Source organism: Zeus faber (assembly GCF_960531495.2).
Source record: "Zeus faber genome assembly, chromosome: 17".
Taxonomy (NCBI): domain Eukaryota; kingdom Metazoa; phylum Chordata; class Actinopteri; order Zeiformes; family Zeidae; genus Zeus; species Zeus faber.
In genome coordinates this window covers 6,777,296-6,798,343 of record NC_137204.1, presented here as the reverse complement: position 1 = coordinate 6,798,343, position 21,048 = coordinate 6,777,296, and the positions used below count along the sequence as shown (strand labels likewise).

Genomic DNA, 21,048 nt, shown 5'->3' with positions numbered 1-21,048 from the left:
AGCAAATTTTATTATTAAAATGTGACTGCGCGGACTTTTAGACCTTGGTCTTCAAGCGTAATGCAGACCAAAGAACAATTCAGCAACAAGGACAATGCTAATCTGCTGATTTACATTGCATATCCTAAATAAAGATTTACAACTAGCCTCACAAAAACAAATTAAGTTAAGGAATAAAAGGCACAGGAAGTCTTTCGTCTTGAGTCTAGACTGAGGACGAGCCAGAGAAGCCCCACCCCAGGAATCCCAAGCTGATCTCTGGTGTTTATCAGTTTCATAGACAGGCATGGATAAGTAGCAGGGTTGTGAGATGCGATGAGATGAGAGAGACAAGACGAGATCACAGTTTGGGAGTGTACATATGAGGAGGTCCACCTGGCATGGTACTGTCCCAGATGACAGGGCTTTTGGTGTCTTCCCTAACAAGGAGCCATAGATAGACCAAACATTTAACCATAACTGCTAGAATGCCTTTCCATTACCCTTTAAGAAAAAGTTTAATATTAAGGAATCTACAGTTAGTATAGTGCACAGACATGGACACACTGTACTTTTCGGTGTTGGGAATAAACTTGCTATCATTTTCATCCTTACAGTCTCCAGTAGGTAAACTAACTAAAACATGCTTCTCCTCTTTGTAACATAGCACTGTATTACCTAATACGTATAAAGAGTATAAAGAGAGGGTTGTCTCTTCAGTCTTTTCATAGGGTTTTACTTGTCTGCCTGTGTATGTGGTGGATGAGTTGGAGTTGTAATACCTCCTAAGTGTGTGTAAACGATTCCTCGGCACTGCAGGTGCATGTATTAGGTAACCCGCCATCTCAATGACTCACAATCAGTCAGCTTACGCATACAGACATGCACACAAATTTACCAAAGCATATTGCAAGAAATACAGCATAGAGAATACCAACAGCAACATAGGAATGTTGCTGTTGGTATAAACTATTCATTTGAGTTGTTTGACTCTCGGCATATCGTATATGTCTGGACTGTCTTGCGTGGTTCCCTGATGGGGGACAGAGAGAAAGTCTTGAAAGTTTGTTGAAAGTCTGTGAAAAAGAAGCCCGGATCCACAATCCAAATGTAGTTTTATAGGTTTTGCAATAAATAAAAAATGTTGTTCAGTGGATCCATTCCATTCAGGGTTTTAGTGATGGCCTTCCCCCTTAGGCCATGCCAAGAGGAGCATAGTGTCACATGTTGCTAAAAGAAAAGACAGGGTTCGTCTCAACTCCACTGTGGTGGCCATAACAGCTAGATTGATGTCCAGAAATGGCTGGTTATTTCCAGACAAGTATACAAAGCTGTTTTATACGAGGACTTTTTACGTCTTCTGGGTGGAAATCAATTGACTCATATGGTTGGCTTACGTTTAAAACACATCTTAACTGGGCTCAGCGTAGACTCCAAAACATTCTCTGCGCTTCGGTTCGTTTAATCTCTGGCACTGTTTAGGGAAGGGTGTCTGTAATATGTTTATCTTGAACTGGTTTGAAAATGTGTTGATCAGGAGTACATAGACAGCTGGAGTTGTCTAAGTCGCATGAATGGCTCACATGATTTTTTTTTTTTTAAGTTGCCATGGGGACAAATGGCTTTTGAATCTTCCACAGTCACAATGGTATTACCCTTTTTGCTGATGTATAGTGAGAATTACCTTTAGATTCCTAACTACTTTGGTTAACTCAACATTATACACTTTGGGTCTGTCTCACCGTTTTCAAAATTGTTGATATGAAAGCAGTTCATTTCGGTTTATAGGGAGTTAGTGAAGACCAGCCTTTGGAGCTCCACAATGTCAACTTCTGTTGGAGAGACTAAAGTACTTCCTCAGATACAGTGTAACACTTCCCTATACCTCCTAGCTTCCCTAAATCTTCAGGGAAGTGAAAAGTGAGACCACCGCCATAAGCCACAGTTCAGCGACACATCGAGTCGCTATGCAGAGCAGCCCCTACACATCCAAATTTGAAGACTCGCTGAACTGCCAAAGTCTTTTGCATTTTTCCCTTGCACCATTCAACGCGCTGGCATGCAAGTCAAATGCAAGCAACAGCTTTTCATTCTCCATAATAGCCAGAGTCCTCATTGAATACTAAGAAAAGACATAGATATTCAGCTCGGGCTACTGACACTGATACTGGCAAACCGGCTGGGTAACCCAGGATACATTGTCAATAGCCTCTCTGTCATCTTCAATGAAAATGCATGTCTTTAAAGAGATTGGATAGATGGTTGGTATGTATATAAGTGGTCATTCATTTAGGTGAATCTAGGTGATTACAAACTCCCACGTCTCTAAAATGAGAGGATCTGGCTGGGATGTCCGGTCCTGTTTCCTCTGTTCCCTTGAAGGGAGTTGGGCCAAGTGAGGCCTGTGAAAAAACACAGCGTGTTTACTATGTTTGCCTAGACCAACAGCTGTCACCTCGCCCTGTGCAATATGTCATGCTTGGCAGGGCCAGGCGGCATATTGACATATTTGTTTCTTACCATATCCATTTTGCATTTCTTATGTTACAAAATGTATAATGCCCACCCTTACTTTTTTAACAGGCAGGTTGTAATAGAAGGGTTCCCCCTGATCAGTCCTCATGGAGCCGGTCAAATGGCCTTTGGCCCAGACTCTTATTCGATAATTATTATTTTTGATTAAAATGTGATTTTAATGATCACTCAATTATGTTTAACTTAATATTCACTTGCCTTTGTTTGTACCTCTCGGGGAAACCTCACTACTGTCGTTTTAAATCGCTGTCATCACTCTGTCAAGGTTGTGATGGAGTGGAGACGATGAAAGTGAGGAAAGCATGCATTTCAATTGTAAGCGCTGACGAATAACATATTGTTTCTCCCCCACCCTGCCCGTTCCATTCCCTGCTCTTCTGACAGAATTTCCATGAAGGACGTAAGGCACAGCAACACATCGAGAGCTCGTGGAAGCAGCTGGAATCAGTAAGTGGCTCTACTCTGGACGTTTTGCCACTGGTTATTTATTAGCCCTTAAGTTATATAGAGAGGAAAGGAGACACCGGGCACTGACAACAAAGTTTAATAACTTTGAATTAACTCAATAACTGTTGATTGGGTACTTTTCACTGACACTGCACATCCATTTTTCAAAGGAAATTTGAGAATAACATCAATGACAAATCTATCACTTGCATAAATATTCATTCCACATGACGCTGCAGATAAAGCAGTGTTAAGCAGTTATTTTTTCTCTGTTATGGGCGGAAAGGAGAGATTTTCCAGAACACTACTTCTTATCTCTGCTTGCCTCCTTTTCCGAGGAGGAGAAAGTGTGTATGTGTGTGAGAGAGAGAGAAGGAGAGCAAGAGAGAGGGAGAGATACATAACTGCTTTGTCCTCTTCTAACTCTGTATGTGCTCAATGATCCCATTGTCTGTCTGGCAGCGAGGCAGAGTTCAGAGTGCACACTCGCACAACAAACACTGATTGTTCAGTCAGAGGGATGGAAAGAAGGAAGGATGAATGACTGTTTTTCTGCACACACATAGCCACTATGAACATTTGCTTAATCTCCAGACTTGAGACTTTGACATAGGCCATTTTCCCTGTCAGCCACATAAACAGACCTCTGTCACACACAACGTTGAAATGTACGTGGCAAACAGGCCTACATCACTCCTCTACACTGGTTATGACGTTGACGGTTATGAATATGTAAAGGCCTGTACATATTTCATACGTTCAATGCATACGTGAAGGTCAAGTGAGCACAGGGGATGAATGTATTTTATACTGTAGCCGACGATATAAGGGAGGTAACGTCTCATTGACCTTTTTCTTTCAGTATAAAAGGCGGTTTGAGCGGGAGTGTAAAGAGGCGGACAGAGCGCAGCAGCATTTTGAGAAGATGGACGCCGACATTAACGTAACGAAAGCCGATGTGGAAAAGGTATGTGTCCGACACCCGCCAATCACGCTTAATTTTTTACCAAACACGCATCCTTGCCTTTTCCCTTGCCTTGTCTTCTTCACCTCCTTTCCCTTTTAAACCTCCTGCCATTTTGTCCAGCTTTTATCCCCCAACTGCCACACTCCACTTTTCACCTTTTCCCGAATGAGCTGATGGAATCACTTCCAATGGATTTAATGCCAGAGAAACGAGTAGAGCCTGGCGTATTCTCGGCAGTAGAGCCATTTGCTGGTTAAGGGGCCGTATCACACAGGCAGTTAGCTACAGAGCCTCATTATCACTAGTGCAGCCACTGCGTGACTATACCGCACTCAATGGAGCTGGGAAATACAGATAGCTCTTATGCCTCATACACAATTGATGGAGGCTAGGTCCGGTTTGCTCTGCGAGAAGGCGAATGCAACGCCCCCCCGGTGGTGAAAAACGTTGAAAACTGAGTGAGGGATACTTTGAGAAATTTCCAACTATGCATTGACGACGGACCGTCAGTTTTCAACAGGCAGTACTCTATTTATTTTTGTATATATAAGCAGTATATATAAATATATATACATATGTATATAATATATATAACAAAATCATGATGTCTTTGGTAGATGTAAAGAGTCAACACAACAAGACAGTTCATACACAATTACTTAATTCACAGCTTCGTCGTATTAGCGATGGGAGTCTTGAGCATGCTTGCATTCCGATCCCTCAGGGGGCCAAACTGTGTTGATATTTCGCAACGATCCATATGTAACCTTCACAGGAGAATCATATACAATGCGTCAGCCCAGGCCGGTGTCTGTGTGTTTTCATGTGAGTGCCATATAAGTGTGTTTGCTGTGCCGTTGAGCCGTTCATCCTTTGGGTGATGAGTTTGTGTATCTGTTTGTGTTAGTCGCTTTTCTATGGTGTTGCATATTGTTCTTCCTACCATCTCTATTGTGGAATTAATACAGTGATCACCAGATTCTCTGGAGTTTCAGACCAAATCTTCCCTGGGTCTGTAGCTAATGTCGCTTCCTGCCACCATGACAGGCAGAGCGGGCTCTAAATTGACGTGGGCCAGACCCAATTATGATGCAAATAGGCCTTTGAAAAGGAACATTTGACCCAGAGGCACAATGAGCTAAGGCCAACACTGAACACAGCTGGAAGGACTGAGCAAATCAGACCCTCTGTTTGTTCATCTTGAGCTTCCACAGCCCATAGTCACGCAGCCCCCCGCCCCCCGCCACACACACACACACACACACACACACACACACACACACACACACACACACACACACACACACACGCACACACACACACACACACACACACAAGTACAGTGTAGAACCAGGACTCCTTGCATCTCCTCTAGCATGAACTACATGAACTTGGTTTGTGTGTAAGGAGTGAAGGGGTTAGCATCTAGGGAGGGAAAGTTAGAATCAGATAAAGAGACTGTGCGTTTTTGTGTGCATGTACCTAGCTAGGTGTATTTTTGTGTACCTGTGGCACTGTCTTCATGTATTTCTCTTCAGCAATTATGTTACTCTCTAGGATTTCTATCATTTACTGCTGTTGAATTTACACAGCTGGCGTCGGTTATTACAACATTAACAATATCAGAAAGGCAGAGATAGTGATTTAAGAGTTAAATTCCGCGACTTCCGTGTTGTGTCTCTCGCACACCCCTTCATGCCCAGTCGCTATGTGATGCAGATAAACTGCAATTTGTCGAGTTGAGCTCTGGCGGTGTGCTGTGCATCTGGTACAAACCTCAAACTGTTACCTCCCACCCCCATTGGCAGACAGATCCCTCAATTTGGGGTTTAGAGTCACAGCCCCAGCCTTCCACAAGGCTTGTTAAAGTCCTCTGAGGTACCCCTCATACACACACTCGCTGACTTTATTTCGCCGCAAATTATAGGAGAAATGCTGAGCAGCTTGTGGGGCCCTTCCCTTCACCTCCCCGTATTTTAAGAGTGGTTTGCAGTGCTGCCCATTTAGTCCGGGCGTTTTATTCTCTTCCGGCAGCGTTTGTTATATTAACCTCAGGAAGAGAACCTACGGCAGCGTCTTGCTTGCCTGGAAGTGGTTAACAATCCTCTCTTTTATGTGTGTGTTCTTGTATACTTACTTTCTGCCATGCCTTGAAGCGAAGTTCCCACAAGGTAGGTTTGATTTTGACAGAGAACATGTTATATTTGTGGGAACGCACTGTCTCGACTCTCGTGTCCTGACACGCACACTCTTCTGTAAGTGTCTGATCCACGACTAGGTCTGTGACACACCTGTCCTGTCTGACTGTGCTCCTCATACACTGGCTTGCCTCCCTGTCTTCGATCAAAACTTTAAAAAAACACATTAAGGCTTACAGGATTTATTTAGCTTTTGGTGCTCTCGTTACGTTACCTTGGAAGATCAAATAGACTATCTTTCCAGGGATATGGACAGTGAATTATTTGTTCTTTGGTCGGCTGGAACTCTTATATTATTGCCCGGTGTAAATCAAAGGGCGATGACCCCCCCCCCCCCCCCGCGCCACTTACAACATTCCGAATGTATCTAAGCAACCAATGTATTCTTTATTCCATCTTCTTAACGGTTGCTATTCTTAGTTGGTTTTATGCCGTGAGCTTTCAAGCCTAAATGAGTCACAGTTCTGAGATTTCCCCGACACATACAATATAGAGATTACAGAGTGTAATTTTTCAATGACGACAGAACAGGTTAGCGTGTCGTTGATTTCCACATCAACAGGATGTGATGTGGCTATGGTGAACAAGCTTGTTTAGCGGTTTTGTCATCAGCCAAGTTGCCATGGTGACGCTCTCTGCATATCACTCCTTGAAACACTCAGCACAGCAACGCTTTGCATGCTTCCACACAAATAATAGAATGTATACGTTCTGTAAATGCATGTGCACTAAAGTTTACATTGTTTCATTTGATTTTACACACTATTAATCACTGGAAATCTGTTTCCCTTTTTGGGTTGCCCTGTTCTATGATGTAGTATGTGTGTTTACATTTATATGTATATGTGTGATCTGTGTGTGTCTGTGTGTGTCTGTGTGTGTGTGTGTGTGTGTGTGTGTGTGTGTGTGTGTGTGTGTGTGTGTGTGTGTGTGTGTGTGTGTGTGCGTGCGTGCGTGTGCGTGCGTGCGTGCGTGCGTGCGTGCGTGCGTGTTTGGGGGGGAGTAAGAGAGTGAGGGTGAGGGGAAGCTAGATAAAGACAGAGAGAGATTTATATAGTGACCGACATAAATTCCTCCCTTGTGACTTTCAGTAAGTAGGCAAGAAGAACTAGGTACATTTAAGAAACGCTGGTGAACTTGTAGGCCGCCGCAAAGTTTGAACAGTGAACGAATTAACAGGAAAAGGAAGCGATGAAATGAAGGCAGCTGGACTATTTGGACTATTTGCAGATGAGTGGAGATCGGCAAACTTCTGCCAATGTGGTGATGTTTAGTTCATTCACAGTCCGCTTCCTATTGCTTGAAAAGTTGTGTTTCGCTGTGAGTATGGGAAAAACCCCATCTCTGGCCTGGCTGTCCACATGCTTATATGCTAGTCATCAGGTCGAATTAGTGTGTTCAGACATCATTTACATCAGTGTTTTTCAACCACTGTGCCATGAGAGCTGGAATTGATGTAAAGAAGGGAAATGATTCCCTTGTTTTGCAAGATCAAAAACGAAAAGGCAGCACTTAGTCACTTAGCACTTCATCAGTTCCAGAAAGAATTGCACCTCAGGCAGAACAAGTGTCACTCGGAAAATTAGGGCTATTTAAGCAATGAAGGGTTGTGACTCTTTTTTTGAGATGCAGGTCTTGGCGAGTCACTCAGTAAAAAGAGTCGGTTCGGCTCTGAGTTGTGAATGGAGTTTTCACAAGAATCATTTCATTCTTTCAAAATTATATTTTTTGGTGGAATGCAACGAGTAAATCAGTCGTTGCCTTTGGCTTTTTTTTGCCTTTGCCTTAAATTTAGTCATCTAACTATTTTCAGTTTGTGAGGAATGACTCCCTACTCCTGAGACTCATTTCAAAGATTTGTTCGCTAAGAATGTCTACATTTGCGAGTCCTGCATCACTATCGGTAGGCCATAATAATAAGTACAGTTCTACATGTTTCTGATGTTTTTTGTGGCTAACACGATAGTGGTTTGCCATGGGATTATTTGTAAAAAGTGTGCCGTGGCAGCAAAAAGTTTGGGGAACACTGATTTACTATCTGCATTGGTTGCTATGCTAACAACACAGGGCTGTATGCATAGGATAACTCGGGGTTGCTGTATTCCAATTTGGAACCAAAACAGAAGAAGGGAGATGTATCCATTCCATCTCTCTTCACTCCACAACAACAGTACATAATCCATGACCCTCCTGTCACCAGACGGCATTAGCACTGGAGGAGCTTGATCCATGCAGCCATGTTTTGTGTTGCAGTCACTGTGCAGCATGAGGTGTGGTGCCCGTGACATAACTCTCCAGACTCTCTTCCAATCTGGTTTGAACTCAGGTCCAAACTTTGTTTCCTCTTTAAAACAGTGTAAGCAATGTTAAGCAATCTCATTCCAATCTGTCTATGCCAAAATGGGGAATTTGGCTGCCAATTTGAACATAGCTTGAGCTTGACGGGTGGGTGACAAAAAAAAATATTTTCAATGCTGTGTTTAGGGCAATGACATTGCAGGCCTATATGGCCATATACATTTTTATGGGGGAGTTGAAAGTAGATATAGATATAAAGATATATTCAAAGCTCAGTCATAAAGGAATTCTGGGAGCCTTTATTGGGTGCACACAGTATGGCAAATTAACAGGGGTTCATTAGCGGATTAGTTGCATCAGTCCCCATGAAGCCAGAATATCCACTTGGAATTTACATGTTTTTTATCTGCCAGACATACACACACACACACATACACACACACACATACACACACACACACACACACACACACACACACACACACACACACACACACACGCGTGCGCACACTACAGCACATCAAATGCTGTCTAGCTGAGATAATCTCCTGTCCATCTGTTTGCCATAGTCTCTATTAGCAGGACCCCGCTGCTTCCATGCCTGCCCGCCCTCTCCCTCACAGAACCAATTGGCTTAAAATAATCAACATTATCAGGGGTGAAATAGTGCAGACAGGGAGCGAGGTAACAAGTCGAAATCCAGGAGCAAATTCGATGTATCTGTTCTGACCCACACGTGTTTTCCTAGAGCCATGGCTGCCACTTTCACCCGACTCCTGTCGCTCGTTTGTGTGTACATACATGAGCATGCGCGAGTGAGTGTCTTGTGTGCAGCAGGATAATCGCTACCCCTGTGGTTGTTTTTTAGTTCCTGTGTTTTGCCCTTAATGCACCTTGATTCGACCTTGTATGAGGTGTGGACTTTTTTTTTCTTTTTCTATTCCCAGGCAAGACAGCAAGCTCAGATGAGGCAGCAGACGGCCACCGACAGTAAAAGCGATTACTCCTCCTACCTGCAAAAGTTCAACCAGGAGCAGAATGAGCATTACTACACAGTCATCCCCAACATATTCCAGGTCGTCTACAGCGTTGCACGATCACAATATTCAACGCGTGATACCCATTTATCAGTATGTAACCTAAAGATGTTCAACCATTAACCCTAAATGTGTATGTGTGCAGAGAATTCAAGAGATGGAGGAGAAAAGGATCGAAAGAATAGGAGTGTGCATGAAGACATTTGCCGAGGTCCACCGCCAAGTGCTGCCCATCGTGGATAAATGTTTAGACGGAATGACGAAGGCTGCCGAGTCCATTGAGCCCAAAACTGTGAGTAAAAAAAATCATCAATCCTGGTCAGGTGCATCGATGAATAATCAGGCACGCTTAATCAATTAATTAGTAATTGTTAATAATCACGTTTCAATATCAATGATCTCGCTCTAAGGGGCTCGCTGATCACTCACTCCCTCAAAGAAGCTCCTTAAACTGTAGAAAAAACTCTTCTTCTTATTCTATCAATCAAAGATGGATAGACACAAACAGGCCCTCTTTTTCCCATTTGTAAAGCTAATATGCAATGTGGTAGTACCATAAATGGAGAGGAAGCCACCCCACACTCGCCGTCCCTCTGTATCTTCCTCTACTTTTGTTAAGAGTCCAAAAACGCAAGGCCCTGCATAACCCTCGATTCGACCCCCTTCCGATAGACCCGCTGCCTTTATCGGTCCAGATAGACACATGCACGCCACGCCGCCCGGTGATTCATGTGCTTTTTCCTTTGTTTGACAAGCCTGGCCCTGACTTGACCCAAACTGTTGTCATCGTGGCTCCACTGACGGATTGAGGCCTCTCCTCCTTTACTGACTCAGTCCCAGTGCTGCAGGATAATCAGACAAACCGATCATGGAAACAAAAACGTAGCATAAACAATTGTGTCACCGTTTTCATCTGGCGTCGGGAAAGATATTTGGTGGCACTTAGTTGCGACTTTTTGTGCGTTTTGGAAAGAAAATTAGGAGTAAAACCACAAATATATGTGGTGAAATATAGAACAAATAACTCATAATAAACTGGCAGCTCTCACAAAAGCTCAAACCCCATCGATTGGTATTCAAAGAGAGCAGTCATAATTATTACGTTATCGCTCGATCAGAAATCATTTAGGCAGCATGCAATATTTTTGTAAAATCCTCAGATTCCACATGTTTGTGTCTAAATTTAAGAGGAATTTGAAACCAATGTTGGAAATGTTGCGTGCGAGTTGGATTGAGGAAAATAAACTGTCTACCCAATATCAACAAATGGCCCCTTTGCAATTAGTAGACCTTTATTACTGGAGGTTTCAAGATTCAAGAGGTTTATTCGTCACACACATATACATACTTTCATACATATATGCAGTGAAATGATTTTGGTTTTGATTTACATTAAAAGTGAACAGTAAAGACAATCGTGTGTGTGACAATTAAACGTCATCTAAAACCTCATGAGTGTGAAAACCTTGTTTTTAGATTAAATCACGTGAAATACGACCTCAAGTATTGACCAATTGAGTGTTCTGACCGTTGTTTTCTTCTGCTCCTTCAGGACTCCACCCAGGTGGTGGAGTCCTACAAATCGGGGTTTGAGCCGCCGGGAGACGTGGAGTTCGAGGACTACGGTCAGGCCATGAAGAGGACGGTGTCGGACACCAGCCTGTCGAACTCCCGGGAAGGGAAAGAGAGACCTGGAGGAAAGAGCAAGAGCAAGCTGTGGCCTTTCATCAAGAACAAGAACAAGGTACAACGCACATACTGGCCAAACACACAACATTTACACCGGAGGTCAAGTCGTGCCTATGAAGGCAGTGAAGGAATTCATCAAGACTTTTTTGACGTGTTTAAAGTTTGAGAGTTATTTTTGTGGATTTGTAGGGTGTAGGTAGTACATTCTATTGGTTGTATTTGTGTTTGGCTGTGTTTTAGTGTTGTATTACATATAAAAAAAGAAATCAGTTTCTTGGGTTTTCTTTTGTGATCATTTTATTTAAATGTATTCTGTGAAGTAAAGATGTGTATTTGTATTTGTAGTTTTGGTTTGATCATTTGCCACCAGCGTCCCCCCCCCCACCCCCCCCACCCCTCCACCCCTTTGCTAGCCATTCACCAGTCACCCGCCTTCAAGGACGTGGAGCCTCCCCAATGTCACTTAACACACTAATGCATTTCTACTTTCATTGTATTCACGGACAGATCTTTAACGTTTGCTGTCGGACCCCAGAATAATAACATTATCACAATTTTCCTCCTTTCTGACTGACTTGAGGATGAGCGGCCCGGAATGGCAACCCGCGACGTCCTGCTTTTCTAAACGGCGCGGCTGGTTTTCTAAACTGCTTGCGTAGGGGGGCTGAGATCGGACGACGCGGCAAGATTCTTATTGTCCTCGATTGGAGCGGGAACTGAGTCTGTCGATGGATTAACATATCTTGTCGTTATGAGATTGACTTTTTGGGCTCAGTCTCCAATGGGACGCAGTGTTTAGGAGAAGGAGAACAACTGCCACGGCTCCAAACACTAACACGCACACTCGCGTAAATGCATGCACAACTGAAACACGAACAAGTTTAAATGTCTTGGTTTTCTGTATCTTGAGGATCTCTTTCAATAGATGTATGTATCAGAATCCCGTCAAGGTATTTTAAGAGTTGTAATAAGACATATAGGAGATAGGACATTTTGGGATTACTCACCCTCGCATGCTCTTCCAGTGCTATATTACAGCCTGTATCTTCAACAGCCCTTATAACTCCAAAGTTAGTTCCTGGTTCATGATTTTCCAGGTTATGAGGTTTTTACCTCATGGGGAATTCAATGACTGGATTCAATTCTTCCACATGGACACGTTCGCAGGTTTGAGTAAAAAAAATAAAAAGCGCTGGTATCATGGAAGGTTGCACGTGCTTGGTTGAAAGTTTTCCGCGTTTTTTTTTTTTTTTTGTTTTTTTTTGCTGCCGCTTTGCTTCAACGCAAACCCTTTAAGCTCACCCCCCTCCCCACCTGTTGTTTTTGGTTTTGTTCTCTTGTGTGTGACCGTATTTGTCCAGAACCTAACAAGAGACACAACCTAGGTTCTGAGATTCCGTTGTCGTCATCGTCGTATTTGTGTTCGATTTTTGAGTTCTCTGTTTTTATGTCTCATCCGTTTTAATATTTGTAGGAGGCTTATTTATTTCGTTTTGTGTTCCCTCCTTTTCTTCTTTGTCTTTGTTTATGTTTTTGTTTCGTTTGATTCTCGACCCCCCCCCTTCTTCCACGACTTTTCCCTCCTCTCTTATCTCTGTCTCTCACTCTTGTCTCTCTCTCCGTCACGGCTCCCTCTCTTACCGGTAGCTTATGTCCCTGTTAACGTCCCCCCGTCAGCCCCCCCCTGCCCCCCCAGCCTCGTCCCCGCCCTCACCCTCTGCTGTTCCCAACGACCCCCAGTCTCCCAAGCAGCACAAGGAGCCCCTCTCCCACCGTCTCAACGACTTCATGGCCTCCAAACCCAAAATGCACTGCCTCCGGAGCCTGAGGCGAGGGGTAAGTGTGTGTGTTTGTCCCGCGTTTGTCCTGCCTCAGCGCTGCGTCTCTCTGCGCTCTCGGACCTGCAACACTGCATGAGGGACCGGCAGGCGTCAGGGTAACAAGCCCGGCCACGCCCGAATTATGGTTGGCCTGTTTCGTCTTCTTCAGCTGAAGCAGATTCGGGATGCTTCTTCAAGTACTGTTGGCCCGTGTGGCCTTTATCACAAAATGGAGTTTACATTGGGCCATAGCTCCACGGCAGATTCTTTCCATGTTCCCAATTCAACCATGAAGATGTAATTACTAGAGCCCGACCGATGCCGATCCCGATTTTGGAGAGTCCTAGCCCACCGATTAACAATGTTTTGACCGATATTTTGTCAAAAAGTGCCAAATTTTCAAATGAATTTGAAAAACGTATGTTTTATTAAATATTCGATATTTCAGAATATTTGTCTTATAAGCAAACAAATAAATAGAAATAAACACACAAACAACTTTTTGATAGATACAAAAATGTTAACCGATATATCGGTTGGGCTGTAGTAGTTGCTATTTGTATATATATATATATATAAAACAATATTTTATGGCATCTTAATGTAATTCAGTTCAATACTCATGCAGTGTTTTGCTTGTTCCTGCTTCTCTGGCCTCTACTTCCATAGTGCATAGCTGGTTCGCTCCATGGTCTGTCAGTCTAACCCATTCTTCGGTCTCTCCGCCCTGTCTTTCTCCCTCCCACATGTGTCATATTAACACTGTGTTCACTACTACAGTCCATCCATCTCATTCCCTGCCCTCCGCTTAACAAACAAGAGTTTGGTGCCTGAGCAATGTTAGCAGTAGTTTGGATCGGACGTCAGTCGTGACTTTGTCATTGTTAGAGGAGGAGCTTATCATAAAGTGCAATATGAGCCAATAATGGTAGGAAAGAGGTTAGTTTTTGGTTTTTGTTGTACTTATTAACTGACTATGGAGCACAGACGTAGATTTATTCTTATTATTCCGATTTTTTACACAGGTTTATTCTGAGTCTAAATCACACTTTTAATCTGGACTCTCTGAAATGACCTTTCTCAGTCATGTTTTAAAATAGTCTCAGACTTGACCTATTCTTTGTTTGAAAAAATCTGATTTCCAGAAGGAGAATTAGAGCTAAACTAGGTCTAAGTGAAGGCTTAAGTTAAACCTGGCCATAGGCAAGTTTATTTTTGGATGAATGGATGTGGACCTCGAGGTTGACCTTAACAATAGAGAAAATGGACCTGCACCAAGACCAGAAAGTAGAAGCTGAATAGACCTCAGTCTAGGATTTCCTAGTCTCAAACTAAGTAATATTAAATTAAGCAACATCCCAGAAAGGCATTTTAAAACTCTGGATTCATTTAAGAAGGATATTTTAGTCCTGATCTGTGATACTGCCCCCTAAATGAAGTGAGATATCTTGGACAGAAATTTGGGAAGTCATCTGGAAGGGTGGATTTCGCAAAAATAGAGGAGTATCATAGTAGTCACATGCTTTTTTATGCCATTGCCAGTCCTCTTTAATCTTCAAACTGTAGTGAGTTTAAATGGGTCGGGAGGGCGAGGTCACAGCAGGCCTGCTCATTGTGCGAATGGCAGCCCACTTGTGTGTTGTTCCTTCCAACACAAACTAATATAGTTTGTTTATACTCCTAGTTTTGAAGGTCGACGTGCCTATAGGTTGTTGCTAATGTGGCGTCTGGCAGCAAAAGAACAATACGGTACCACGGTGAATTGTACAAACGTATCATGGAGGAAATGATAGAAGGTCAGCAGAACAAGTAAATGTGTATTTTTTTTTCTCTGAGGTTTTAGAGATTTAGCAGGAAGTTGACATTTCTGAAACAGGAAGTGCTGAAACAGTTGTCAAAGAGATTGAAGAGAAATTGTGCCCAGGTAAATTGTTGTGAAGGGGTGGGTTTTTTTGTTGTTTTTTTGACCAGATGAAAACATTGTAGCTTGATCTTACATCAACATTTCATGGAAAATGAAAAAAGATTATTGAAAAAACAAAATGTATTTTTGTGTGTAAAGATATGTACAGTATGTTGCCAAATCCCATTCTGCTGACAGCTTAGTTATGTAGCACCTAATAAACTTAAATTGATTTCAGCTCCATTTCATATATCACTGCAACAATGTATTTATGTTTTATATGTATATACATGCTGTTTTGAATTAGGTGTTTTTTTCCTTCTTTTAGGAATATAAAAAAATGAAAGGCTCTAGTTGGTCTTGGCCACGGGTGGTAAGCCGGTGATCTCTCAGATAAACCGGCCATAATCTACTTGTCAACACTGCACCTCATAACAGAAATCCGAAAATAGTGTTATGTCTACTATTGTGTGAGGATGCATTTATTAAAGCCTCATAGTCATAATTGAGACATGCCGTGTTTCCCCTGATGTTGTAATTTATAAAAGGCATTTTTCTCTGTTATCTCTCCTAATGTAAGGGTAATATCAAATTAGGATGATAGGCTTTGGGGAGTTTGTGCCAGTTTCAGTCAGTTTCATGTGTGTGTGTGTGTGTGTGTGTGTGTGTGTGTGTGTGTGTGTGTGTGTGTGTGTGTGTGTGTGTGTGTGTGTGTGTGTGTGTGTGTGTGTGTGTGTGTGTGTGTGTGTGTGTGTGTGTGTGTGTGTGTGTGTGTGTGTGTGTGTGTGCGTGCGCATGTGCGTGCACCTGAGTTTTTGTCATTTCCTGTGCATATGTGTTCCTATGGCCGTGTGTGTGTGTGTGTGTGTGTGTGTGTGTGTGTGTGTGTGTGTGTGTGTGTGTGTGTATGTTTGTGTGTGCGCGTGCTTAGTGGAGCAGCCCTTAAGGCAGCCATGAGATCTTGTGATTAGTGTCAGTGAGGACTAATTGATGGAGCTGTGTTCTTTCTGATAACCACCACAGCAGCAGTCACCGCGCTCGCTTATTTATCACAAAGAACTCATGAAGAGGACGCTGGGCCAGCCCACGTATGCTTTCGAAGCCAGGCAATATGTTGTAAGTGTGTGTGTGACGTGGGTGTGTGGGTGGATATATACATATATATGTGTGTGTGTGTGTGTGTGTGTGTGTGTGTGTGTGTGTGTGCGTGCGTGCGTGCGTGCGTGCGTGTGTGTGTGTGTGTGTGTGTTTGGATATCTGTGTGAGTATAACTTATAGTCAATATGTTTGGTAAAGGCCAAGTGCAACACAGACAGTAGTCTCATTGATAACCTCATAGACATTTGCAAAACATGTATCTTCTCTGTCTGTAGTGTCCTGTTTGAAGTCCCAGAGATGTTTTTACTGTCTCATCAAAGAGGCTGGTGTCTGCCTTGCTCAGTATCCATCACATGGCTCCTACATGTGCCGAGATGATCAGATGATCAGAGAAGACGATGACTTCATCGTGCATCCTATACATGCGGCTTTAAGGTTTTCGTCCTGCAACTGTCTGCATCTCTTAGGGGTCAATTCGCCTGACAACGATCTGAGGATTGTGATTGTCCCCATTTCCTATTATTTGAATGTGACTCTGTGAATGTGGGTCCTAGATTGTAGATTTGGGATTGAGGTTCAGCTTCTTAAATAAATGAAGAATTCACCCCTACAGAGCTCTCTCTGTGTAGCTTGGCCGTAACTGTTTGGCCTGTCAGCAAAGGATCATCTCATGTATCTGTATATCTCTTGTTTGTCTCAAATATGAAATGCAGAAAGAGTGAAGCTCAAAAGCCCAGAATCAATTTATTCACATTTAGTCATTTTAGCATCAGAAGAGAGGTGTTTAGATTTTTTTTTTTAACTCTGAAAACGTATTTAACCCCCCAACATTTTGGCAGGAGGCTACAGATTAATGCGGAGGAGGACTTAAACCAGACTATTCCAGATTAATTATGCCATTAGTAGAATGTTTTTCAATCTGTAGAGTTCTCTAACAGGATTACACATCCCTTCCACAAATGCTTTTTATGTGATTCTCAGAATTTTTTTAGGATGGTTTGCCATCAATATCTTATAAGCGCTATTTGTCATAAAATGTGGCTCATAGCGCCCTCTGCTGTCTGCTTATGGTGGCGGTAGAAGGTCAGGAGCAAGTGTGAGGTTCCTTCATTGCTGTCGCAGTCACCACACTCGTCTTATTTCTTTATATCTTGCTCATCTGTCTTCCAATTTATCTTGCTATTTTACTTCATGGCTGTGCAGTAACTAGTAAGTTGGCCTTTTGGGCAACTCTACATTTCCAATTTTTATGAATTAAAAAACAAGTGCTAAACCACACAGTTTTAGAAAAGAGGAGAAGAGAAATAGTTGCAATTGGACCAATGGCAATTGGATCATAAAACGTGCTCTATTTGATGTATTGTAAATGTTTTTCCATGTACATTCCATCTACTATACCAGCCCGACATCCTCTTTTCATTCACTGGTGACGTTTAGCAAAGTAAATCTTTCATCATCAGAATTATAGTTTCTGTGATAAGGAAAATGACCCGATGCTCTCCATGTTTGTTCTGATGTTGACTTCCTTCTGTCTTCTTTCTCTCCCGCTCCTCGCCATTTCTCTCACTCCCCCCTCCCCCCCCTGAAGCTTTCTCTCAAGCTGGTAAGCATGACCGTGTAACCCTGATCATAGCGGCATGACCATAACATGCATGTCACCTCCTCCCAGTAACACAGTGTGGTTTTTTTTCTTTTCTTTTTGCTCTTTGTTGCGGTACTTTTATTATTTTGCTGTGCGCAATGATGATGATGAATGGCCCGATTCATTTTTGTCGTCTCAATTTTATTTTATTTTATTTGTGTGTTTATGTTTGTGTTTATGTTGTGGTCGTCCTGTCCGTCGCGTCTCTCCCAACTGTGTCTCATGGTCTCTGGTGCAGATCACACTCAATTCCCACGTCAGGAATCTCATTGAGGTGATCCGAGTTACTTTATGTGTTGTGTTCTATCTGTCTTGTCTCGTAGTCCGTCTGGTAGTCCTTTTGTTTTAACCATTTGTCAGAGCTTGACATTAATACAACGAGAATATTACATATTTATTACATAATATTACATATTTAATTTACAATTAAATATTAAACCTGATCTCCTTGCTGTAGTTGTCCGCGTGTCCTCAATCCTGCATGCCGATGTCAGTAGATCTTTGTTCTATTGTACAACTGTCCAGGTGAGGTTCTATGGAAAAAAAACATGGTTGGAATACTCAAGTATTCTTCATAAGCCCGCTTCACATCGAATGCAAATGCGCATCTGACAGTCACCCCCCCCCCGCGTGTGCATTTCACAGCACAAAACATGTCAGGGAAAATGGCAGAGCTCTTTTCCCCAGTACGACAGTGAGTGGTTCGCTCATCATTTTCCATGTATAAGAGTCTAAAACTCCCTTTCATATAGTGTTTGCAAAGTCCGAGCAAAAAACGCACAATTCACTTTGATAAAAACAGATTTATAGTGAATATGGTGACATCCAAGGTTAACGTCAACAACGTCATCATTTGATTTACTTTGTTTTAAGTGATCGCATCCCGGAGCCTCAATCGGATGTGGAAACCCTTTTTGATGGATACAAAAAAGCTAACCGCTGCAGCGTGTTAGCTTTTCAATGAATGAATGCACATATGATTGGTCCTTTGTCGTATTCAGTGTGAAGCAGACTATTTTGAAAGGTAAAAAAATCATAAAAGTACAGTAAGAGAGAAAATAATCTCTACAAAACTTTTTAACAACTGAATTCATATATTTTGATTCATCTTTTGAACAATACATTTCAAAACTGTATGATTCTTTTGATTTATTTACATAATTAATCACAGTAATATCAATATATCTATCATGTTAGCCAATAGTCATTTCATTGTCCCTTCTGTCAGGTTTGTACCTCCTTCGAACAATCCTATATTCATTTTTATGTTGCAGAATGTGATCACTTCATATGATAGCGTCTAATTGCTAGAAGAGTATGTGGTTCCGTGCATGATGGTTGACCACTGTTATGTTGTGTTGCATGCTGGGTAAGTGTTGCATGGGTAAGGGTTAGGTCACCAACTGCTGTATTTTGATCTGGCTTACATGTTGTGACCCCTCACCTTAATGCCTGTAGGACCTACCAGCCCTGCCCTATCCAGTCCAAGGGCTCCTACGAGTTTATTTATTAGATTTATTGTTGGCCCTAACTGACCACTTATATTTTACTTAATTAATTATTATTATTATTATTATTATTATTATTATTATTGTTATTAGCACTAGCATTAACATTCTTATATTACTTATATACAGGTCCAGAACAAGTGAAATACAGTTAGGTGGTAGATTTTTTATTAATTAATTTTTACCATTTTAGGCCTGGGACGGAAGAGGTGAAAGGTCTTTATGTATTTTCTGAGCAGCCTTGCAAATCTCAGTGTAGAGATTTGGAGAGCAGCTGCATTATCTGTTATGTTTAGCTGTCTAAATGGAGGACTAGCTCTATTTATCGTAAAACCGTTTTTTACAGGGTTTAAAAGTGATACCACACCTTAATCCCCTTTTAGGTATCACATTTTCTGCTAGTATTCTAGCAAGTTCTATAAAATGACCCCTATTATCAGTTTCAGAAAATGAATCAACATCAGGCAGTTCCTCTTTTTTTTTCGTCGTTTTTACTCTTCATTTTCTGGATTTTCCTTTTTTCCCCCTTTCTCATTTGCACATTTAGGGCTCTGGACCGGAGGACTTCAGCCACCTGCCCCCGGAACAGAGGAGGAAGAAACTGCAGGGCAAGATAGATGATCTCAGCAAGGACATCCAGAAAGAGATGGACCAAAGGTATTCATGGCAAACCATTTTTGACACCCATGGCTAACCCTAAGCTCTATGCTTAAAGACTATAAACCATTACAAGTAGAAGGCCTTTGAGACGGAAAAAAGAAAGACATTTGAGTCTTCAACTGTGAAATGTAGCTTATAAAAATAGATTTAACTTAGGGCTGCACCTGACTCAGAATTTTGACGGTCAAATTGGATTCGGCTGTTCACTGCGAGTATTCCGCTATTCACCAGTGGCCGGAGAGGGTGGAAGCGGGCTGGGCGGAAGCGGGCCGGGCCAGATCGGCTCTTCCTTATAGGTAGGATAGGCAGCCGCCATCCCGAGGCAAGGCGGCGAGAGGGAGCGATTGGGGCACATTTTGCACACCTGTCTCCCTGTCCGAACTAACAGACAATGCGCGCCCTAGCGATGCAAGAGCCAGCGGGGTGCCACCGATCGCGGGGTGCCCGCGATCGGTGGCGATCGGTGGTTATTGTTATTATTTTTTGTGTCTCCTTACAGAACAAAACATGTGGATATGGAACGAAACCATGCATAATGGGACACTTTCTCTGTGCGATATGCACAGAAAATAATCTTAACGGGTCTACAAGTCATCCCTGTTCGTCCGTGCTCCGCCCCCACACTGTTTTTAGCTGTTTTATTTGGAGGAACAGGACACAGTGATCGCGACACATGGAGAGCCGTGTTCGCGTCCGTTTCACACATGTAAAAATATATTTATAATTCCCCTTATTTATAATTCCTCAAATGTTATCCCAGTGCATTTTGTTAGTGTCTTATCTGTTTTATCCTGTTAGTGTAATGCACACTGAATGACTCAAACATTCTCAGTTGACTGACGGCTTTCCGACTGATGATTTGACTCGTCGACTTTCAAGGGGCCGCCTTAATTTAACTTGAGAAGGGACTCATTAGATGGATATCTGTTCCACTCAACATGTCAGATCTGTTTCCTCCAGTTTATGGCAAAAGAAAATAGGATTAGAAAAACATTGAATCGAACATTTAATTAAATAAAAAAATGCAGGTAGCGTCTTGAGAATACTAATGCAGTAAGTTTTCTCTCCTTCAGGGATGCCCTAACCAAGATGAAAGATGTGTATGTGAAGAACCCTCAGATGGGCGACCCGGCCAGCGTCGACCCGCGGCTTGCAGAAATAGGGCAGAGCGTCGAGAGGCTCCAGTTCGAGCTGCAGAAATTTGAGGTGAGTTGTTTCAAAGCCAGTCTCAACTATCACCTCAGTGAGTGTTAGTGTTGGCGACGCC

The 21,048-nt window shown here is 42.5% G+C and overlaps 1 protein-coding gene across 4 annotated transcripts in view; it reads left to right on the top strand.

Moving 5' to 3' along the window:
* Positions 1-21,048, top strand: part of fnbp1b (formin binding protein 1b) — a gene marked incomplete at its 3' end in the record, with an annotated part of 60,530 nt that overhangs the window by 27,871 nt on the left and 11,611 nt on the right. For 3 of the 4 annotated variants that reach the window (XM_080018163.1, XM_080018161.1, XM_080018162.1), the window contains exons 5-13: positions 2,899-2,961; positions 3,824-3,928; positions 9,372-9,500; positions 9,607-9,753; positions 11,014-11,205; positions 12,798-12,986; positions 17,560-17,574; positions 19,669-19,778; positions 20,855-20,987. In XM_080018163.1, coding sequence (XP_079874289.1) covers positions 2,899-2,961; positions 3,824-3,928; positions 9,372-9,500; positions 9,607-9,753; positions 11,014-11,205; positions 12,798-12,986; positions 17,560-17,574; positions 19,669-19,778; positions 20,855-20,987 — 1,083 coding nt within the window. The remainder of the gene's footprint in view (positions 1-2,898; positions 2,962-3,823; positions 3,929-9,371; positions 9,501-9,606; positions 9,754-11,013; positions 11,206-12,797; positions 12,987-17,559; positions 17,575-19,668; positions 19,779-20,854; positions 20,988-21,048) is intronic. The other variant, XM_080018164.1, reaches the window with a different exon arrangement.